This window comes from Sphaeramia orbicularis, chromosome 6, assembly GCF_902148855.1.
Source record: "Sphaeramia orbicularis chromosome 6, fSphaOr1.1, whole genome shotgun sequence".
NCBI classification, from domain to species: domain Eukaryota; kingdom Metazoa; phylum Chordata; class Actinopteri; order Kurtiformes; family Apogonidae; genus Sphaeramia; species Sphaeramia orbicularis.
This window is the reverse complement of record NC_043962.1, coordinates 18,527,244-18,551,270: the sequence shown is the minus strand read 5'-3', so window position 1 is coordinate 18,551,270 and position 24,027 is coordinate 18,527,244. Positions and strand designations below refer to the sequence as shown.

Sequence of the window (24,027 nt, the reverse complement as noted above, 5' to 3'; positions counted from 1 at the left end):
GATGTAAAGTATGCCTTAAATTGCATTTACAGTGCTGTAAATGGGGTCTTTAAAAGTGAAATGTACTCAATTCCTAAACTACAAAACACGTATGACATCAAACAGCATCAACTATCTTGTATGTATTTTTGCACTTCACCTTAAAGTATTTGTTTCATACAATCAACAATTACCAGGTAGAAAACAAAGCAAAAGACAGTTTATTTTAGGAACCCCTACATGGTAAATATAGCACATGTTGTTGTAGTGGAGTGTAGTGGTTGTTAAACCTTGAACTAAGAAGCATTTTCTGTGGAAATGAGTATCATTTCACTAGACCATCAAAGCTCTGCATCAACAAGCTGCACATCTGCACTCCATTCTTCATCTAACCATGTTTTCTTCCTCAGTCTGGTGCACATATGGTATATTTGTCCCTGTGTAGCTCTGACCTTGGTGAAGCAAGGTTCTTAAATCATGAATCAATAGCTAATTTCACTGCCTTAATTATTGCAATCAGCCCTGGTAGCTTACTAGCTTTGCTTAACACACCGCACAGTATTGTATAATTAGATGCCAGTTTACATTGGACGGCTGGTTAAACTCAACTGTAAACTTACAGACATACTTTATTGTTTATAATTACACGCTGTGAGTTTACACTTCTCCATCAGTTCAATACACTTTTCATCATTCATGTAGTGTCTCCATGTGCACTCAGTACAGGACGACAGTGGTTACACTTCCAGTTGATGGTAGTGCCGGTCCAAACACAACAGCATCTTACTCCAAACTCAATGTGTGTCACTCTCACCACTGTCCACACTCCAGATTTGACCTGGTTTAGCCCTTGTGGGAAGACACGCAAGCAGACTGAAACACATACACACACGAAGCTATTGCATCAGGCAGCCACAGTCCCGATGTTGGCAACCGCCAATGAAATAACAGGTCTGGTCCGTCTCTAAATATGTCCCTCCATCTAAAAGAAGCACCAAAGTAAACATAGCAATGGCAGTCTCCAGACCAGTAAGTGAGGAGTGCAAGGCCCAAGGTCAGTCACCCATCTCTAAACTGGTTCCAGTAAGGGCAAACCCAACCAACGGCAAAGGGCTCCAGACAAATCAAACTTTACTCTGTTGTTCCACTCGTACAGAAATAACCCAGTTTGGGGGAACAGTGTTTAGATTTTGACTTGGGTGAGTCTTTGTTTGTTCTGAACGTGGGGTTTTGTACAGAGGATCATATTCCATACACAGGTTTTGGGGCTATAGTTTGCTAGAGTTAGTTCACTTCAGGTTACACCACTAGGCTCCTTAATGCTACCTTCAATTGGGCACATTTGAGTCTATTTGCATCTTTAAGGGTCAGAGGCATCTTTAAATTTTGACTTCATGTGTCTGTCAGTATTTTTTTTTACTATTTCCAGCAATTAGCAATCTTCTATTAGCCTAAGAGTGTCTGTTTTTATCTTTGCAGCATAAAGTTTTACAACCTCTCTCATGTCTGCCCTTGAAGAACTCATTGTTTATGTTTCGTGGGTTACTACTTAACAACTGAGTCAGTATCTAATGGATTCTTCAAGAATGTATGAGTAACATACACATTACAGCCTTTTCTGACAGTGATGACTCAGGCCTTGGGAAGTAGTGCTAATCAGTTATTCACCATCAAGGAACTGCATTTTCCTGGTGCTAAATAGCTATGGTATGACAGGAGGCAAAAGGGTGCAGCTTATTTTCCATGACAGCCTTGATTATAGGTTCCTCTGTCAATGAAACAGGCTTATTTTACATTAAAATAGAATGACCTGTTACATATAAGAACCATCAGTGATTAAGAAAAAAAATGCAGCACTACAGACAAACAAATAGCAGTGTTCTTTTTGCAAGAATTAATTAAAGCTGTGTTAATTTCACTTTCTCACTTATATTGACTTCAAAAGACAAAATCTATGTTACTACAGACTTCCCTTACAATAACCTCATTCCAGTACCAGAGCAAACCCAAATCTACTTCCTGAATCTTATTTTTTTAAAAACATGGAGCAATAGAGGCAGCATGTTACATTTAGCTGCAGTGATTTGCGGTTGTAGTGGCTGTACGAGCGGCCCTTATTGAAAGACTGGAGAAATCTGTCTTTGGTTTGTGGTTTAGGGAGAGACTAACCGACAGCTGCAAGATGAGTTTAGTTGATCTGTGATGAATGAGCGGGTCACAGGAGGAAGCCTTAGATGTGGGCGTAAAAGGTCCGTCTCAACTATGAAGATAAATTATTTTGGCCTTTGGTCCTTGAGTTTTTCTCAGCGTTAATGGACACTGACCTGAAAAATCAAAAAAAAAAAAAAAAAATTATTTTTAAATCATGACCAAACAGTTTCAGGATGTTGTCTTGTAAATTTTGCATTGGAATAAAGACAAACAGGACTTCCTGATTGTTCCTCCGTCAGCTGAGAGTCTTTTTTTGTGTGTCTCCAGGTTATGAAGACCTATCACATGTACCACTCAGAAAGCATCAGTGCCGAGAGCAAGCTGAAGGAGGCTGAAAAGCAGGAGGAGAAGCAGATTGGCAGGGGAGATCCTGTCTTCAGCATCCGAATGGAGGACAAATACCAGAGGCGCAGCTCGGTGAAAAAAATAGAGAAGATGAAAGAGAAGGTAGAATGCCAGCGCTTTATAATCATTAATCATTTTAATCCAATTACTGACAGCTGTATTTCAGCCTAAAGGAATATGAGCCATTGATTATTCACTTAAATACTTAACATCAAATGGTCTGATCTGTCTTTACAAGTGAACTTTACAGTGTTTTGAACAGTCGTATTTATTTGCTATCAGAAAACACACTGTTTGTGTAACCACAGCAGGGTTTGTATTCCCAAAAGAGCTCTGTTTTCTGTTAAATCTTCGTGACAAAGCATTACATTTCCAGGGAATGTATTTTTTTCCCCCACCACTCTTCCTGGAATGCATTCGGGAAGTGTTAAATGTGGAAGTCTGTGAGTCAAAGCCCATTGGTCAGTGGATGGTGACAAACGAGCAGCCTTCTGTTTGTCTGGAGCAGAGGAAGTGTAGGTTAAAGACAGATGGCTCACACTGGTTGAATCAAAGGACAAAAGCCGTATTTAATTTAGGTTTTCTTTGTCTATACAAGTTCCTTTTTGGCTTTTTTTAACAGATGTTACCTTATTTATGCTCTAATGTTTACTGAAGCTGGTGTTTTGCCAGTAATCCTGTCTCCGCTTTATGAATCACAGTATGTGCAAAGACATAAAAGTAAAATCACTTGTCAAAATGGCAGTTCTTGACTCATTAAAATCCCCCCCCCCCCCCAAACTTGCTCTGTTTTCTTGTATTTCTCATTCATGGTTCTAATTCTCTCATCAGCGTCAAGCAAAGTACTCTGAGAATAAGCTGAAGTCAATCAAAGCGCGGAACGAGTACCTACTGACACTGGAAGCAACAAACTCCTCCGTTTTCAAATACTACATCCACGACTTGTCAGACTTAATTGATGTAAGTATAAACCACTTGCGTTTGATGGTTTTATTCTGAGACAGCCTCATCTCTTGCACAGACTTGTTTGTTTGCAGTGAGACCGGAAACAGTTTATTGCCATGGATATTCTCTATATATGAACACACTCTGAAATCTTCTGTCTGTAGTTTTTTTTCCCCCCAATTTAAGAGACAGTGTCAAGATTTATTAACTTTCTTTGTGATCCTGATACAGAAATCCTATAGTCATTCAATATAGCTGTGATTTTCATACATATTTAAAATCATACTTAGGGAAAAGACTGATGACTTAAGCAGCTGGATCAGATATAAAAGAGATCTTTGGACACCAGACAGTGGGATGAAAATTATAGAGCAGGGTAAAATTAAAGCAGGTTATTAACTGTTGTGATGAAAAAGTATTTTCCCCCGTCTCTTCTCTATAGACAATTATTAAAAACCCACATCTTATGGTCAATTCTACTGTACTTTAGTTTTTGTGTGTCAGTGTTCTGAAAATTTCTGCATCTCTTCAAAATGAATGAAGTGTGGATGTGGGCCTGTCCCTGAAACCTACTTTTTTTACTCCATCCTCCATTTTTCTCCATTTCCATTTTTGGCGTCATCACTCCATTCACTTCATCAGTCTGGTCTCTTTCTCTGCCTTACCAGCAGATTCCTTTGTTTGACCTTCTGCTACCTCACTGATAAACATGACTTATTTATGATGTGGTTCACCTGGCTTATTAACGTTTTGTTGGGGAAATAAACTTGCTGCACCATTTTTTGGTGGTGTTTCTAAGGAACAAGAAAACTGGATCTTTACTGAGCATTTGGGGTTTTATATTTCAGACAGCACTAAAGGAGAAGAGAAATGCAACCTCTCTTCAGGAGCATGCTGTGCACTGAAATTACCCCTCTCCCCGCTTTGCTCACAAGTCTTCACATCTCACCAGGATGTGTGTGTGTGAGTGTGTATGGGATGCGCTCTGCGTGAGCTGCATGCGCAGACTCACACACATTTGTTTATTGATGAAGGAGACTTTTTATAGTCGGAAACAAAGTGTACAAGCAGCCTAGTAGTAGAATTGTGTTAGCCCATCACTTACAGTACGCAGTGTTTCACTTGTGTGTACATGTGTGTGTCTGTCAGTATTTATGGGTGCCTCGGGTGTATGTGTCTTCCCAGGAGAACTCCTGGCCAAGGTTCTAGTTATTAAAAATGGGTGTTAAATCCTAGAGGTAACATTGAGGTTGTGTAACACAGAAGCAACCCTTTTGGCTTAGAATGTGTTGGCTGTATATAAACTCTATTTCAGGAGAGGAATTTTGTTTATTAAAACCCTGATGTGTCTCATTTCTCCTTATACACTTCTACCTCTATTTGTACACTTAATCCAGGGGTTTATGTTAATAATTGGTCTTTATTTATGGGTGATTCCTGTAAACTTTGTGGTCAGTTGTCATTTTAGTGTATGAAATTTTACTTCTCATTTTCCAAATTTTCCCTGTAACATTAATGTTTTCCTCCCTATCCAGTGCTGTGATTTGGGGTACCATGCCAGTCTGAATCGAGCTTTGAGGACCTACCTGTCCGCTGAATACAACCTCGAGACATCGCGACACGAAGGACTAGATATAATTGAAAATGCTGTGGACAGTCTGGACCCCAGAAGTGACCGACAGAGGTTCATGGAGATGTACCCTACAGCCTTCTGCCCACCCACAAAATTTGAGTTCCAGCCCCACATGGGAGATGAGGTACTCAATGCTGTGGCAATATTATCTGATGATCGTGTATGTTTTATTTACACTGATTGAATGTCACAATTAGAATTACTACAACTGTATCTAAAGGGGAAAAATATTAAAAATATTAAGCATTTCTGTTTTCAATGATTTATTGTATCAAGGCTGCCTGATCAGATTTTATTGGGCACTAAAGTTGACAAATTATGTTATGTTTCAGCCTGCAGTCATGCAGTTAAACGTGTTAGGGGTTGCTGTTTGGCTGGTACTTTACAGGCAGCCACAGACCAAAATCTAGTTTTAGATTTAGTTGAGATTTCAGCTTTGGCTTCATTTGGGAGAAGTCTGTGTGGTTTCCTCTGCAGTTAAAGAAGAAGAAAGATTTAAATGTCTGTTGTAGGGTTGCAAGACAATGTGTTTCTTCAGTAGGTTTTAATTTCAGGGTAGTGATCAATGATGACTCATTTCTTTTTTGTTTTCCCTCCCCAGGTGTGTCAGATCTCAGTCCAGCCACCAGTTAATGGAGAACTCATACTGAGGTTCCAGCAACTGCAGTCTCGACTAGCTACTCTGAAGATCGAGAACGAAGAGGTAAAATAGCACAAATAAATGCAATTCACCACACAGGTGTTTGTGGTGTGTGGGGGCTTACCTCTAGTTATGTCAAAAAATATTCTCAGCTGCTCCGGTTAGATTGTCTGCCAAACACAATGTAGGAGTTTTGTTGTGCTGCGATTTGTTTGGTGCTAGCTGCCGACGGTTGCAGAGTATTAAAGAAACTAAGAGAAGTTAACTTTAGCCAGAAGTCATTCAAGGTGAGACAGAGCATATTTGCTTATGATCTCTGAAGAATCAGTTTTTTGTTTTTTTTGTTTTTTTTTGGTTGCGTAAATACACCACACACACATTTGCAGTCTGTTTTTCCTCTTTTTCATGCCCTGCAGGTATCCATCAAACCCTCTCTGAAGCTTCAAATTTTGCTCCCACCAGTAGAATTCACTGTCTTCTTTTTATTTGCTCAAACGTGTCCTGTGCTGATCTGTTTTGACATTGGAGATGCATCTTTTCAGGCTGTATTTTTTTAATCTTTTTTGTAGAATGCTCAAATAACTCCACAGGCTTTACAGGTAAAACTAAGGTTGATAGGCTGTGATTGGTGTAATCGTGTCAGTCGGCTGGCTTCTATATCGTATCTGGCTCCTTTGCTCTCTATGCGTTGTGTCTTCTTTCTCTCTCTGTTTCCATGCTGTAACATCAGTGCACCTTTTTTTTTTTATCCTTAGCAGAAACACAGCACCACTTCAGTCAACTGCCTCTACATCCACTGCAGTGTTAGAATGTTTTTTTCTTATCATATTGTTGTCAACAGGTAAAATAACTGAAAATACAATGGCATAATCAAAAATGAATACAAATGCATCATTCTGGGGCTCATTTGGGTCTGATAATTAATTGAGCTGTTTTAATCAGTAAATTAGCAACGTAATCAGTCGCATGGAATGAATTGATTACTAGTTTAATTCTTTAATCAAGTTCTGCATATTTGTAAGATCCAGTCACTTCAAACCTGCTGCTTTGTAATGTGTCTGTTAGATTGTGTCAATACATTGAATATGGTTGAATAATTAAATTGTCTCTTGAGAGTCATCTTATGTAATTATTTATGACCAACTTAAAAAAAAATCCACTGACTCGTTTGGTCTGACTCTGCTGGTGACAACAGTTTACACTGTTGTACAATGTACTGTATGATTACAATGGCACACACACATACCCAGGGACTTTGTGTGCATTCTTGTGGGTAGTGGTATAATGACAATTCCTGGTGCTTCATGTCCTTGTCTGCCTGCCTCTCTATAGCGGATGTCCTGGTGGGTCAGATTTGGAGGGTGCTGTTGCCTTGTGTTAGCATCAGCAGATGGCCTCTCTTCCTGGGCACAGCATGTTAGACATATCCTTGAAAAATGAACTTCCAAAGCACTGTGACGACCTACAAGCACAACTGTCAAATGTAAAAGAGAACATGAGTCTTCATCCGGCCAGGAAAAGCTGCAGGGCAGTGCTTAATAGAAATGCAGCTGTTTCCTCAAACCTCTTTGACTCCTGTGAAATGGTGAAAGAAAACATCGCTAAATTATTTACTTTGCAGCAGTTGTGGGAGGGGGTGCCACGTGGGTAGGAAGATGTCACTGTCAGTGGGTGGTGAGGGTTAACATGGTCACACTTTCTTCCTCTGCAGATGAATTTTTGTATCCTTTTAAAAGTTTAGTTCATTGTTCGTTTAATCTCCTCAGCCTGCCAGTGTTGTTCATCTTTTTCCAGTTTTAATAATGTAGCTATTCAGATCTCGTTTTCCTCCATATGAAGCAGAGCTCACGCAGACTAATTTTCCCCTTCTGCTGTCTTTTCATCTTAACGGTTATTCTCAAGGCATTTCACACTAAACCCTGGCAATCTAATACCATTCCCTTTCCAGGGAGTGTTTGTTTTTCCTCTGAAATATCTCAGGAAGCCACATCAAAGCTGGGGTGAGTGGGTATGTGTGTGCTCATAGTGGGATGATCACAAGATTACATACTTTCTACAGGGCATATTGAACACAGTGATGTTCTACTGCTGTTCTGCAGACTGCCTGTGATTTCAATGTGTGACTAGTGGAGTCATTTTGGATTTTAACAGAATAAAAGTCATGTTTGTCTTTAAAACTGACATACTTTAGAGATATAATGAGGAAAAAATAAGCTTAACTCTCCAGGTTGGTGTGCAGCTGGAGGGACTAATGGGCATGTCCACCCGGTCTCTCTTAAGAGCTCTGCTGTAATTGAGCCCAGCAGTGAACACTGGTAACTATTCGTTTGCTGAATAATGGATAAACTCAACAGCTTTTTCACTGGGAGCAATTCTCTCGCATGCATGGCTCATGTCTTCATGATGACAGCTGGGCCCCTTGTCTCCATGGGGCCACCCTGCACGAGGCTGGGGTGTTATAGTAAGTTAACTATTTTAGGGAGCTGCCAGAGTTGTGGAAACTACAAGGCCTATTTAAATGTAATGTGGCCACTCTACATAAGTTAGCTGTTTTCTAGTCTGGGCTGGTTTAACTGCTTAGTTTGTCTAAATCTAGTAGAAACGTACTCATTGTCACTGTCGTTTTATTCAGTAGTTTTCTCTTGCATCGACTACAGGTCTCATTTCATTCTTTGGAACAAAGCAATACTCAGTGACTGTTATAACATGACAGGTTGATATTTTATGATGTCAGAATGCCCCATTTCCTGTTGTACATTGTCATTAGCCATGTTCCAACCTGCAGAGTGTTGTCATTCTACAACAACATGGATAACACTGTAACTACATCTACATTGTGTGCCAAAGCTCATATGTTCGCACTGTAATCCATCACAGTAACACAGGAAAGAAATTCCTCATGGTTTAAAATCCACCTTGCTTTAGATATAATCCACTCTTGTCTAAGTGTGTACAACTGTTACAACAGGAATCCACCTTGTTCTTTTATTAGAACTGAGGTCAGACTGACTCTCCAACTGAAAAATGGGGTCACTACCTTTGAATGGGGGTCCTCATGACCATTAGGCATAATTAGGAGGAATTCCAGCAAGCGCCCCATTGACCTGTGGTGCCCCCCTCCGTTTTTAAAGTACACACAATCAGTGTGCTCTTCTCTACTCTAGAATGTCTATGTTGAATCAAGGGGCATTGTACTAAATTTCTCCTGAGAGGTTCTTGATGTTGATGTTTCTACATCAGCTCCAGCTCTTTTACTCTACAGCATTTACACATCAGTGACTCATGCTCACACTCAACAGCCACTAAACACTTCCGCTAGTCTGTCTCTGTTTTATATCTATCCCCTGTCTTCTTTTTTTGGAAAATCTCTTAACCTTTATGTTAATGTAGCTTCCAGAACATGGGGATTTTCTGTAATTATCATTTCTTCCTTTACCATCATTGAACATATGTGTGATTTAAAACAAACAAAACAAAAGTAGTCTTCCTAATTAATTTTGTCTGATCATTATTTTCCTGCCTACTAATATTGTCCTCCATTTTCATATTATATAATTACATAAAACATAGGATGACTTATTTTCTGTTTTTACGCATTAAATTATTGAAACATTACATCTTTCATCTCATTTCCTTCTCAACTCTGGTACTGCAAGTCCTTATTGTTGTTGTTAGAATTTATAGTCTCATTATGAACCTTCTTGTGTGTCTTAAACTTTTATTGAGCTATTACAGGCTTGCTTGCTCTCTTATTTGTTTATCACACCTTCTATCATCATGTGTCAGCGTATAGTGGACACTGTTATGGCCTATAGCGCTCACTCGCTGAACATCTTTCTCAGTAAAGTGGCAGAACATGCTCGACCAACTAAATGTTTATAAGCTTAGAGAGTAGCACTCCTGTTGACAGGGAAGAGGCGGTTATGGAAATGATTCTTAAAAGCCTGCAACTAAAGTGTGCCATCTCCACCCGACGCTGTTCACCTCCGGCCCCTCTGAGTGCATGCAAATTGATTGCTTTGGCTGGAAGTCGTGTTTAAGGGCTGGAGTTTTCAGAATCTGCTTCTTGTCAGAAAACACTTGAATTTTTCAGAGTGTCGTAGGACAGGAAAGAGATTTTTAGGGAGTGTGATGATACAAGCCGGTGGTTATGCTGTGACGATAACATCCTAATAGCGAAGACATGACATCTAGCTTTTAAGCAGGCAGGTGTGTGCTCTGAAGAAATTCACTTTACACATCTTCCTTCTTCTCTTCTCTGTCTTTAGATCAAAAAGACATCAGAGGCCACCTTGACCACCATCCAGGACATGGTGACCATTGAGGACTACGACGTGTCTGAGTGTTTCCACCACAGCAGGTCAACTGAGTCTGTAAAGTCCACTGTGTCGGAGACGTACCTCAGCAAACCCAGTATTGCAAAGCGGAGAGCCAACCAGCAGGAGACTGAGCAGTTCTACTTCATGGTGAGTGTAGATGTGATACTGGAAAGAACAGAGGATGAAGATAGATGGACTTCTTTCTGTTTTGTTTTGTGTGTGCTTAAGTTGTTTTAGATTTACTTTTATTATGACAAATTAGCTTTTTTTTTTTTTTTTTCATTTAGTTTTCATTTAGTTGTAGATTTTAGGTATTTATGAGGAAAGTCTTTATTTATTGGAGCAGAAAAAGGTAAGATGAAAGAATGCATGACATGAATTCTGATTTACAAAAATATTATTTATTGAAGGATCTATAATGTGCAAATGCGTTTTATTTTTGCACACTAATAATCAAGAGGGGAATTGTTCATCCTAGTTTTTATTGTCCTGTTTTTGTAGACTGTGGTTTTTATTTTATTTCATCTTTCACATGTATATCATCTTTTTTTGCTAGCTTTAATTGGGTTCTTTGTTTTAATTCCCTGAAGTGAGAAAATAGAAAGTAGATGTCTTTTGTAAGGAGAAATCACATATGTCTACGAAAAATAGAACGTATTTCTCTTCTACATGGCATGGTGATATTCAGTAAAAGTGGAAATGATTTCTCTCACTTAATTTTACTGTGTACTGCAAGAAAACCCCCTCACATGAATCAGATAGTATGCACTCCAAGCTCTTCTCTTGAATTTAAAAATGCTTAATCTGTGCATATAAATTTTGTTTGACATAAAGCTCTGAATCTTAACACAAAGCCCCTTGGAGTACTTTGATGAGTTGGCAGGAGGGTCACACTCCCAAAATATTCTCGTTTTCGTGAGGTTAACTGCTATCTTGTTGTAGTCTCAAGATGGACATGCTCTGATAAAGGCTTTAAAAAGACTCTCTGCATGCCCCTTGGCCTTGGCTTCCTTATCATAGATTTCTGTCTTAAGAGCGGGCGCTCAGGCTGGCACTCGAGGCCACTGTGTAATTACTCTCAATTCTCCACAGAAATTCCGGGAGTTTCTGGAGGGCAGTAATCTCATCTCCAAACTGCAGGCCAAACATGACTTGCTGAAGAGGACACTTGGTGAAGGTACTGTCACGATCCTTTACTTACCCTCCTCCCTACAGCTTCTGCTTCTCTGGTTTATGTCAAGCACTAGCACAAAATTTTTACCCCTACAGGTCAATTTCACTTCTACCTGTGTTTATTTTATTTTCTACATAAAGAAATTCTGTCCTCTACAGAATCTTAGCTTTTGCTTTACACAAATTTTAATTGTAATGTATTTTTTTCATTTTCCTCTGTTTTGTACCAAGAAAGTCAACCTTTTCAATGGCTAATTTCCCATTATTTGCCTGCTTCTGCCATCAGTCAAAGCTCCTAGATGGTAATCTGGGTTTAGCAAGTCAAGCCAAGAGCTGAGGGGGGATTTTTAACTTGTATTATCCGTCTTAGTGATTGATTTGCTCCCAACTTAATGGAGTGCCATGTATTAGAGGGATGGCGGGTTATTACAACGTTCTCTCCTTGTTCTACATTGGTGGGATCTCCTCGAGGCCTGAGTTAATCTAGCGTCAGCCCAGAGAGTATCCGTCAGTCATTGTTCTAACCAGCTCTCCTGGTGGTCTTGGTCAAACCGCTCGCTTAACAAGAAATGGAGCCGCGCGCTAACGAGGAAGAGAAAAGTCTCCTCTTTCTCCCACATGCTCCTTAATCATATTGTTGTCAATGAGCTGAAGTACAGTATGAGTCACTCAGAGACACAGGCAGGTCAGATCCTGTTCAGGGGAACAGATGGCTTCACATTTATACTACTCCTGTTCTCCAAAACCATTTGGAAGCTATTTTGTGCTTAATCTTACTTTGCTGGTCTAAACTTGTAGTTCTATGATGATTAGTGTGTCTGGTTGTGCCTACATCAGTTGTAATTGTACATCATCTCTGGTAGATGTTTGTTTGTACTGTAATTGTCATGTGGCCCAAGTACTGTGCTATGAATCTCTGTTCAACCTATGAGTTGTTGTGTAGGTGTGTGTATGGGTTTGTTTGCACTGCTCAAGAGGCCAGCGGTTGCGGACAGATGGCAGGCTTCAAATGCTTCACTAGGCATATGCACAATGCACCGCAGAGACCTCTGAGACAGGTCCCGGCGTGTCCGCACATCTAACTTCCTCTGTCGTTTCTCCCTTCACCCGCAGGCCACAGAGCTGACTACATGACCACAAGGTAAAGTACACACTCACACACACTGAGAATCTCACACTTTTTACTGAGTTCATATTTGAGATGCACATCTAGCCCACTTTTCTTTCAGCAGCCACAATAACTTATGTGTTGAGGACAGTTTGCCTCAGGAAAGTCTCATGTGAAATCCTGTGTGACCATGAAGGCAGACAAGTTTGTAGTTAGACAAAAAAAAACATGGACAATTCTGAGCAGATGTGCAGGCCTGCAAATTTTTAAGGCCAGTGACACGATATGTTTTGGCAGGATTACTGTACTTCTGTGTCCCAACAGTAGGGTTTATCAGGTGGTAAAGAGAATGAAAAGCCATAAAGTGGACACTTAACTGGAGAGGAGAGAGGCTACACTTTGCATGAAATTTTAATGTTTTATATTAAGGTTTAAAGTGAAACAGATGGATCACGAGAATCTTTAGTCTTACTTTTGCATCTGTAAAAGGAGTTCAGGTGAAGTATGGAATGATGTCATACTGAATCTGCTCCTAATACTGGTATTCCCTTTGCACCTTTTTGAATATAATTTGTGGATGATAATAATAATGAAATCTGCGTACTTCATTCACACAACACTAATATTTTAACCATATTTTGAGCTCTGATAACTAAAGAAAGTAAGTGATTTTGGGGCCAAGTTAATGGTCTGTCAGTAAATGAGAGAGCAGTGATCAAAATTTTCCTCATCTGTGCATGTTACTTTGAAATTAAACACATTTTTCTGTCAAAACAACAAAATTAATTTTGTTCTTAAAAAATTCCATGTGAAAGTCATATGATATTCTATAGTTATGCACATTAACCACATCAACATTTTTATGTCGATACAGGTACACAGTAGTTTTTAATTGGGTTGATTACAAGTAAAGTAATTTGGTTTCACATAGAGATATGCCTAATATTGCAATTTGTGTCTGCTTGCTTGGTGATCAAGGAAAATGCACAGATTAGTCAATGTATTTATTTATTTTCTACTTTTTCAGCTCAAACATAGAAACTCAAACTAGCATGAACAATGTAGAAAGACTTTATCAAATGTAGTTATTTTTATTTTTGCAGGTTTTGCACAGTACTTTTTGGTCAGTGACACTGAATAAAAATTATCACCATTTTCTTCAATTAGATAACCCTTAATCCACCTATGTTTGAATCTTTTAAGTGCAGCTTTTTGCAAATATATTATTGCACAGGCTCATATTGGGATTGCAGTTGCATTAAATGTGTGGTCATACTTTTACATCAGTGGGACAATGACGTGTTGTTTTATCATGACCATAAGTATTTTTAAAACATTTTCTGGCCCTTCCACCAGAATAATCCTGCAATTGTGATTGAACAGCAAAATCTAAAATCCTTCTTTATCTCAGTTTGAAGTGGCCATAAGAAACCAAACCCCATTACGTCACACTCACCAATACAAACATTCAGACAAACAAAGAGAGGCAACCCCCTGTTGGACATGTCATCAAGTTCGTAATATCACACCAGCTCACAGCAGGTATGATATTTCACTGGCCTGTGATATCACAGGGAAAGAAAATACAGGATTATATCCAAAGGTTCAGGAGTTTTCTGAAAATACACTCATTCAAATGTCCATCATTCTCCGTCACGGGGTTTTAAACATTAGTCAGCCTCAACATCAGTCCTAGAAGCTGAAAGGAAAGGACAATCAATCTTTGACTTATACAGTACTAATGCATTTTTTGTATTTTAGACATCCCAATGGGCCACTCAGAACCCACACTGGCACCCGGCGGGCTAGACCCCGCTCTGTTTTTAATGTTAGGTTATTTAATGGCAATTTGGAGTCATTCATCAAGGTACAGATTACCAGTCTACCCGCCTGACATTGCTCCTCCTCCTATCTATTTTCTGTCTTGCTCTGGCTTTCTGGCCATTTTGGTGGGTTCCCCCAAAGCATCTTAGCTTTAATTCATCTTTTATCATCAAAACAACAACAGCTCCAGCATATTTGTGCTAAGATGGTTTCTGGAAACCTTCCTCATGAGTCAGTGAGCTTTGGCAGTCTGTGTCTGCCCCGCTGTCGTCGACCTGCAGATGTGGAGGGTGGCTCAGATAGATTTCGGAGTGCTGCAGCAGGAGAGGAGGACAGTTGGAGGGATAAATGTTTGTCTCAGTCAGCTCCCCTGACTAACTGCTGACCTGGCATCGCCAAGCTGCTCTGGGAGAGATATTTTTGCCTCCTCCTCCAGAGTGAGAACATAGGCCAGTGAAAACAGCAGGATAAATGACAGTTGGAGAGCGGATGCCAGACTGATAAGGTGTTATTGCATCCCTCCTCCGGCCTCCTCAGTGCCTCTTACTGGCGACTGTGTCCGGTCCTGCCTCGTCCTGTCCAGTTCCCACTGTTTTCTTTTTGGGTTTAATGCCAGCAGAGAGTGGAATGAGGGTATGCTCTTAGGAAGCTTTGGTGGGCAGCTGCTGTGGTCCTAATCTGGGTCTTGCTTTCTCTTTTATTCTGTCTCTTGCAACATTTCTCTGTAGCCGCGGACGACGGAACTCACATGCTCGACATCAGGTAGACACTTTGAAGCATCTTGGGGGGGCCCATGCTGCTTGTCTGCACTTCTTTCCTTTACCTGGCCTCATCAGCTTTTTTCTACTTCATCTCATGTTTGTTTATATGATCATCAGTTGACTCCTTTGAGACAGACTGAGTTGAATCCTTTTCACTGAACATCAAAATTCGAGTGATAAAAAGCAGTCATCCCCAGTCTCATATATCCAAAGAGATAGTATTACATAATCCAGCCGCACCAGACCTGTGTCTCAACCCTCACGGCTCCATTCCAGCGATAGATAGTCGATTTTGGCATGGTTGCTGTGTTAGGACCGTGCTTATACCCCTGAGGGCTGTAAACAGATCCACTGTATCATTAAAAGCATGTACCGAGTCTCTGTCCAGCACTGAGCCACAGGAGCAGCTGGCACTGAGGCAGAACAAGAGTGCAGTCTACGTCTACGTACGTGAGAGGAATGTGTTTTCTGTGAAGGAGAGGCTGCTTCACCTCTCATCACACCGCTCCAAACTGAGTGTGTGGCTGTTTAGATAAGTCCTCAGCACTAAAAAACACTTGACTGTTAGTATATCAGGACATGAAGTATATTTACTATCACTGGATGCTTGTTTAAAACGTGCTGGAAAGTATGACCTGTACATGTTTGCCTATAGTATCTCATAAATAACTGGAAGTCAACTCAGTCTGTTTCAGTCGATCCCCAACACATTTACTCTCACAGTTTATCTAATCCAACAACCTTTACTTACATGTGTGCATGTGTTTATGTTTTTGACATCAAAGCAATAGTTTGTTGCCAGATCCTGAGTTTGACCAGTACATGAGATGTTAAATCTGATTTATATTAAATTATTTTATGCAAGTGGACAAAATAAAATTGCAGAAGAGGGAGCTACATTAAATTGTATTTTATGTATCTTTCCTTTTGATCTGTTAAGTTTCAATATAGTTATAGCATATATTCTTTCTTTTAATATCCATTCAAATGAGTACTATGTTTGTATTGGCCTCAAAACCCAGTGCTGGTCAGGCCCTAGCTCTTGTGCATGTAACAAAAAAGAGAAAATTATACATGATCTGACATTTGGGTGTTCTGGTTTACTTTGCCTTCAAAGGACTCCGGGCAAGCTATCCCCCGTGTGGTTGAAAGTTGCATTCGCTACATAAACTTATACGGTGAGTAAGTTTTTATTATAAGGTATATGTAATTTAAGTGTAATATAATGTATGCTGTTATTTTTAAAAGTCATTTCTCTCATAACTCCCTGTAGCCTGCTTTATTTCTGTATCTTATCTGATACAGTTTCAAGGCGTTAATTGTTTGGGTGTGTATTTTTTTCATGTTGGGGTTACAGTTTGCTCCACTTCAGTTGCGGTCATGGGAAAATGCAGATTCCATCCTGTTTACAGCGGTTTAGCCTTTTCCACCCAGACAGACAGCTTAGCCTAGCACAAGTGATGGGTTACATTATTGGTTTTCAACTTAAGTAGAAAGGACGTTCAAAAAGAATGTTAAGTTGAATTGAAGATGTGACAGAAACAAGGTCACACAGGGTCAGCCAGATGATGATGATGATGATGCACTGAAAGACAGCAAAGAAACAAATGGGCGCCTAATTATTCTTTGTCCTGACCCATGACCTTTCCCCTTTATTAAATGCTAATCCTGGCTGGAAGACCCTCTAGTAAAGCTTGATTGCAGTCGGTCATTTGAGTCATTAATTTTCTTTAATTAGAAAAAAGAGGGGGTTTATCAGGCAGGAGGAGTCTTTTAGGTTTAACTGAATAGAGGGTTATTTGCTAAGTAGGAATTTTCTTTATTTGTCAGTGTAGCTAAGTGTGTTCTTGTAATCTTTGTTTTTCATTCATTACCTTTTTTTTTTTTTTTTTGATTTTTGTGATTTTAGGCCTCCAACATCAAGGCATATTCCGTGTATCTGGGTCCCAACTGGAAGTCAACGACATCAAGAACTCTTTTGAGAGAGGTACAGGACATGTTTGAAATTAATCATGAGCACGATCAGAAACTATTTATCATAGTTTATAAATGAACTGTTGAAGTCTGTTGAGTTTTAATGCGCTTGTAAAGGATTTCCAAGGAAGTACTGTTCGTCTGATCTGCTGATTTCTTCATGTCTTAGGAAATGATCCTTTGACAGATGAAGAGAACAACCATGACATCAATTCGGTGGCTGGCGTTCTCAAGCTTTACTTCCGGGGTCTGGAGAACCCTCTCTTCCCCAAAGAGAGATTCAACGATCTGCTGTCCTGCATCAGTAAGAATAATCACATTTATGCTTACTGTTACTGGTTTGTCATGTTTTTGAATCTTACTCAGCTATTAATAATTATACAACTGATCTTTTGGATTCTTGTAAGTCCATTGCTACTTTTTACACCTGTACAGTCACATTTACACTTTACCAACAACATAGCACACTTCTTCTCAGTATACAATTATTTTTTTAATCGAAAATTTATTATGGTAGTGACTAGTTTGCCAGTTATTTATATTTTGTATGAGCATTTTTGACAAAAGTATAACGAAATCAAAGTTTTTTAAGAATCATCCTTAAATGTAAAACTGTGCCCTCCAACTCTGTCTGTTGACTGTGTAATATCTGAGTCTGGTATAGATGGGTCACATAGAGGCTGCTGACAATCTTTGTTCATTTTTTAAACTGGCCTTTTTAAATGGCTGTTGACTGATGTCGAAGTGTATGTATATTTTCGGTGGGACTGTAGCTTAAGTATCTATAATGGCAACATAAGAGGAAAGATTGTGTCTTTCTGTATCTGTAGCTTTCCACCCTTCCTAAAGACTTGTGTGGCTGTACGCGTACTTGTGTGTCATTTGCACTTGTGTGTTTATGTTCAAACAGGCTTTAGTGTTCTCTTCTGTGTGTGAAGTGTGGCTGTGTGTGTTTCCTAGGTGTACTTGTACACATTTGTGCAGGATGAGTGATGGGGATTCCCTGTTTACATTCCCCAGCTCAACGTGCCAGTGATTACAGTGTGGGCTGAACGCCCAGCAGGCTTCATATTTAAAACCCTCTGCTTATTCCATATGGAGTAGCTCAGACCAGCTTCAGGATCACTTTTCCATTTAACTGCTTTCAGTTGACTGTGTCTTTTTTTTTCACCACAGCTGCGTACTGCAGCTACTGATATCTTTCATAATGGAACTTGTAATAAGGATGTTGGTGTTTGCGCCTAGTGTGAGTTTTTACGTGATGTATCAGCATGTATTGTGGTAGATTTTGTAAATAGTAACTTCTGAAGTGCTAAGGAACCTTGCAGAATCCTACTTAGGTATTCACGAAAGATGAAATACATCACGAGTATCCCAGAAGCCCAAATCCCAGATGGCACAGAGTGGCTGGAGGGTGACAGGTCTATTTTTAGCAGGCAGCACAGCCCCAGCCCAGCCAAATAAAATACTGCTTCAAGTGCCACTGTAGAACAAATATGGTTGTAGTGGAAGACATAAAGGTTATGTTTATCAAGCGTTTTTTTTTTTTTTTTAATTAACACAATATTATAAAGTCAGTATTAGAATAGTAGAAATACATGTACTCTGTCATAATCAAGTTTATTGACTACAAGTTCCTGTTGTGTGGGTAATGTCTGATTTTGTGCAAGAAAAAATAAACAAAATCAAGTTTAGAGAGATGGTGTTTTAAATAGCATAGGAAATAAACCCTTGAAATCCTTGTAGTTAGCACAGAGTGTCAGCTTCTTTCCCTCAACCACAGGGCTTCCTCTCTCTGTGTGGTGTCAGTAGAGATACATAAGCAGAGGTGAAGGTCACAGCCACAGAGTTAATGCATTTCTTGAGGCCTTTACACACACACACACACACACACACACACACACACACTTTACATATTACAGGATGAATAAATCTCTGCTTCTTGTCTTGAGATTTGCAGTAACTCTGATGAATAATTGGCTTAGCTGCTATTTATATCTTGGGATTTGGTGTGTTGATAATCAATATATGGACACGTCAGTTAAATGAGTATTTTTCATGTGCAGTTTCAAACGGTATGGCATTTGACCTGTGGTGTTGATTTTTTTAATTTAACAACATATTCTTTACTTTACCTTTTTATTCCTTATTTTTACCTCTGTAGGAATAGAAAACCTTTATGAGAGAGCGCTGTACATCCGCAAGATCCTCCTAACAATTCCCAGATCAGTCCTCATTGTCATGCGCTACCTCTTTGCCTTCCTCAACCAGTAAGTTTACGGACAATAACCTTTAAATCCATCCTATATTTCACTTTACAAGGGTTGCTCCCTGTTAATGAAACGTCCCACCAACTTATGAGCTTCTGTTGCTGTCAGTTGTGATTTGTCTGCAGGGCTGTTATCTTTACTTATTCTCTCTTCCTCCTTGTCCTTTTGTACAATATTTATCTCCTCCGCTATTCTCCCTAACTCCCACCTCCTGCCAGCCTGTCCCAGTACAGCGATGAGAACATGATGGACCCATACAACCTGGCCATATGCTTCGGACCGACGCTCATGCCCACACCAGACAGCCAGGACCAGGTCTCCTGCCAGGCGCACGTCAATGAGATTATCAAGACTATCATCATCCACCATGAAACCATCTTCCCTGATGCCAAAGAATTAGATGGGCCCATTTATGAGAAATGCATGGCTGGAGGAGACTATTGGTGAGAAAATGAACACTCTGCATACATAATGAGACTGACACTGAAGCTGTATATTATATGGTATTTATCTGTTTATGTATTATCAAAACATAAAGCCATTTTTCAGTTCAAGGTTAGCCCTATTATTTTTGGAGTGTTTCAACTGTAAAGCTACAACCTCCATCAGGCTCCCAGGCCACCCTGTCACTGGTGTCTGAAGGTCAAGTTGTAGCCTTATGGAAAGCATTTTATTGAGGTCCTTTCATGCAGCTGTGCAGATTTTCTAAATGACATGCAGGTTTGAGAGGTGGTCAGAATTTTCCATGAATGGTACAAAGGCAGGCAGCCAAACCTCATTCATTAGGGACCCACTTAACATACAGGTATGCATGCACTCTGACAGTGAGCATACTGCTGCAGCTAGGTCAGTATCATGTCAGCGGAGTTGATATGAATAATCACACATGCCAATTAGGTGTCTGTGGTTGAAGAACATGACAAGGCAGAGCATGTTTCAGCATTTTCTTAAAATAGTAAATGCTCTTTCTGCGTGACCGACTGAAGCAATCACTGTAATGACCATAATTATAGTAAGAAGAAAAAGAAAGAGGTCACCTGGAAAGGAAAGGATGATTAGGTAAATTGTAGCACATACTGCACATACTGGAGTCAAACAGATCAAACATGATTTGCCAGCTCCATATTTGTAACCAGAATGTATCACTTTTCTTCCTGTCTTTATCTGTCTGTATTACTAATTTACTTTCCCTGCGTCCCCAACATCACCAGAGGCTGACAGGGATTTATCTCTGGCTAAAGCTAATCACCTGTCTCTGCACAACCATGTCCCCCCTGGGCAAAGCCACGAGCCCTGTAGAGATTTGTTGTCTTGACTGCCTCCTTTTCTTACAGAAGAGGAGGCGGCTGGTGACATGTCAGCATGGGAGGAGAACTCAGTTCCTGGCAGCAGTAATCTGTAGAGATGTGTGTGGCATTACTGCCAGCTCTCACGGCGCGATGCCAGAAGGAGACCATTTAGAAAAAGAGGCCCAACTACAGATAAAGCATCTAAGCCTCTCACAGAATACTGATACTGACCGGTGTTTGAACTTCCTCTAGGTCATACAAATTTCGAGCACATCCTCTCCTCCCCATCATCCTCATTGAAATGAGAATTTGCTATTTAAACTTTTTTTAGGACTTAACAAAAGTGCCAGATAAATCTTGGCAGCAGTAAGACCTTCCATAGTTCTGTTTTCAGACTTCCCCTCTTGTTACCCCTGACCTTTAAACCTGGTGGTTTTGCATTTTGTCCCCCCACAGCGAGAGCCCTTACAGTGAGCATGGAGCTTTAGAGGAAGTAGACAACGAGGGAGGGACAGAGACGCACACCAGCGAGGATGGTGAGTGATGAATGCATTTATTTAGAACATCTCACGCACACAAACATATTAAATCGTGTCTGTAAATGGTAATTTTGACATTTGTTGCATTTTGCTTTTAATACCAAACTGCCCTTCCTTGAAAAAATGGGCTTGTTGAATGAACACCATAGTAATGAGAATTCAACAGTACAAAATGAAACACACATGTAAAGTAAAATGCTGCACTCACCCTTCCACAAGCTGTATCTGGACACTTTCCTCATGTCTGTGGCATTGTGAGGGTTAAACCCAGCTCTCTGCAGCTCAGGGTGGATAATCCTGCCTTTCAGCCTGTTAAATGCAGTAACCTTGAAGGGCCAGGGAACCGGGCTCAGTGTGATGGACGGCCATTCATATTCTAATGTTTCTGCCTCTCCCTTTGGGCTTCGGGGCATTTCTACATTCCCCTTATAGAAATTCTACGGTGGTCTGCACCAACTGGACCCCTCAGAAGAGAAATCTTTGTTTTTTCAGCTCCCCCGATTTTGACATGACAGATAATTATTGTAGTAATTTGTAAAAGAAATGAAAGGAGTGTGTATCAAATGTGTCAGGTTTTTTTATTGCTTCTTAGAAATTATAGCATCTGTTTTTGCTCATTTGAACTACATTTCCATGTGTCCAAGACAAATGTGCAAAATGGAAAAAAAAAAAAAAAAGACCCTGAGGACTCCAGAGGGTGGACTTCATGGGATACGTTCAAGTTGTGTGACTATACATGTGGTCTATTGTTTGAGTGTAATGGAGAGCACTTAGTCAGGTCCAACTCAAACAATGAGAGAGTTAGTTTGAGACGAAAAGATCAGACAGGGTCAGGCGTCGCTATTTAACATCGAATGAAAAAGTAGAAGAAGACAATAAAAGTTTGAGCTCATTAAAAAGTCATAAATAACCTTGACAGGCAGCTGACTAGATGTAGACACCGTGACAGGAAGAAGAGAGAACTTATATGTGGTTGCAGCAGGTCTTCATATTTCACATTAGTAACAGAGTCACACTTCCCTAAACCTGTTTCCATGGTGACAACAACTACCCCATTCCTGTCTCCTTTTTACACCCAGGGATGATTTTAAGGAACACCCTGCCATGAATCATCTGCAGTCTCCATGTTTGTTCATGAGTGCCACTCTGGAAATACAGCTCATCTCCTCACATTGCATCAGTTGTTAATCCCAGTGCTTTCAAATGATATTTATAACTAAAAAGGGAAACTTCTGGATATGAAGATTCCCAGTGTAACACATGGATTGCAGCTATCAACTCTCTGATTAATTTGTAAAAGATATATTTTCCAGTAATCCCTTGCTACCATGGTTTTGATCCAAAAACATATCTAAATGGACTGGAAGGATGTCTCCACCGACTGGGTGCCTCCCTGTGGTCAAGTTATTGTCATTATTTATTTTAAATCTCCATGACCTCATTCACATTTCAGACCCACAGGGACTTCTTTTCCTGGTCTGCATACTGACAAAGAAAAAATTTTAGCTATCCAATCTTTTCAAAGCTCAAAACTGTTGGAGAAGAAAAGGTAATTTCATGTGTCAGTTTAAGTAGCTGTCCAGAAACTAACTTATCCACTGCAAAAATCTAAATCTTACCAAGTCTATTTTTCTCATTTCTAGTCAAATTATTTCATCACACTTAAAATAAGACATGATCACCTAAAGAGTAACTTTTCAGTGAGATATAAGCACTTATTTTTTTTATTTTTTTTTTTTTAATCTTATTTCAAGAAATCTTACTAAGATAATTTTCACTTGTACCACTGGCAGATTTTTTTGCTTAATTCAAGATTTTTGTGCTTAATTTCAAACAAAAAAATCTGCCAGTGGAACAAGTGAAAATTATCTTGGTAAGATTTCTTGAAATAAGATTTTCAAGATCTACTGTCTAAAGATAAATTCTTATATCTCACTAAAAAGTTACTCTTTAGGTGTGATGAGATATTTTGACTAGAAATGAGAAAAATACACTTGGTAAGATTTAGATTTTTTTCAATGTAGTGAATCCCCCAGAGATGGAAAGAGTTCATTATTCAGTGAGATTACCTGTGTAGTCTGATTTGTACAGAGCACACTGCCACACACAAACAGCAAAAACTACATGAGTATTTTTTTAATCAGGTATAAGTAGAAAGTACATTCAAGAAATAAATTGCTGAATGTTTTATATATATATATATATATATATATATATATATATATATATCACATTTTGACCGTCGCTGTACTTCCGTTCAGGGTTAACACATGTCACTCTCAGGACTGGGGCTGTCATGCACAGAGATTAATTGTCTGCTTTTACAGTGACACTTCTCGTACACCATCAATACATTGATATCCCATATGCTGGTAAATTCACTACAAGGTCAGAGGTGAACTAACTGGAGCATTGATTATATATCACTTTGCAGGAGCGTATAGGATGTCCTTGTTGTCAAGTGCCCCGGCAGGCATACTGTATATGGATTGCACATGTTAAAGAGCAGGGAATTTTACTGTACAGGACTGGCTATACCTCTTCCCCAGAGCCCCACTTTGATCTGTCCAAATTGGAGGCTTCTGCCTGGCTTGTAGCAGCAATGTAAAATTGGGTGGATAAAAGAGAAAGAGCATTTCATACTATTATATTGATCATAGTTGTATCCGATGCCAGGCTGCTTAGGTTCCTCTATATCTGTGTATTAACATGGATCTAGAGCAACACCCACAGCGACTCCGCTCCACTGACTTGTTTCTGACAGTTTGTATCTCTCATACTGCAGGCTTCAAGCTCTCACAGTTCAACATTTCTCTAACTCCAGTAACAGCACGAGTGTGTATGTGCAACCTCGGGTGGCTTGGTTCTGAAGCGATTCTTGGTTATAATTGCACACCACGTCATAGGGGACCCTTTAGCGCACTCCAATTTGAGCCACGTCACTGTAAGCGCGTGAGATGTCGGACAAACATTTGAAGAAGAGGATGGATGGATGGGTGAATAAATTACAAGGGGAG

General features: G+C 39.8%; 1 protein-coding gene across 3 annotated transcripts in view; it reads left to right on the top strand.

The window, feature by feature from the left end:
• The window catches only part of srgap1a (SLIT-ROBO Rho GTPase activating protein 1a), an 83,272-nt gene that overhangs the window by 45,848 nt on the left and 13,397 nt on the right, over nucleotides 1-24,027 (top strand). For all 3 annotated transcript variants that reach the window (XM_030135749.1, XM_030135748.1, XM_030135750.1), the window contains exons 5-18: nucleotides 2,458-2,637; nucleotides 3,367-3,495; nucleotides 5,016-5,237; nucleotides 5,715-5,816; nucleotides 10,022-10,219; nucleotides 11,165-11,249; nucleotides 12,359-12,386; nucleotides 14,906-14,939; nucleotides 16,056-16,116; nucleotides 16,848-16,925; nucleotides 17,082-17,216; nucleotides 19,077-19,182; nucleotides 19,401-19,625; nucleotides 20,928-21,007. In XM_030135749.1, the coding sequence (XP_029991609.1) occupies nucleotides 2,458-2,637; nucleotides 3,367-3,495; nucleotides 5,016-5,237; nucleotides 5,715-5,816; nucleotides 10,022-10,219; nucleotides 11,165-11,249; nucleotides 12,359-12,386; nucleotides 14,906-14,939; nucleotides 16,056-16,116; nucleotides 16,848-16,925; nucleotides 17,082-17,216; nucleotides 19,077-19,182; nucleotides 19,401-19,625; nucleotides 20,928-21,007 (1,663 nt within the window). The remainder of the gene's footprint in view (nucleotides 1-2,457; nucleotides 2,638-3,366; nucleotides 3,496-5,015; nucleotides 5,238-5,714; nucleotides 5,817-10,021; nucleotides 10,220-11,164; nucleotides 11,250-12,358; nucleotides 12,387-14,905; nucleotides 14,940-16,055; nucleotides 16,117-16,847; nucleotides 16,926-17,081; nucleotides 17,217-19,076; nucleotides 19,183-19,400; nucleotides 19,626-20,927; nucleotides 21,008-24,027) is intronic.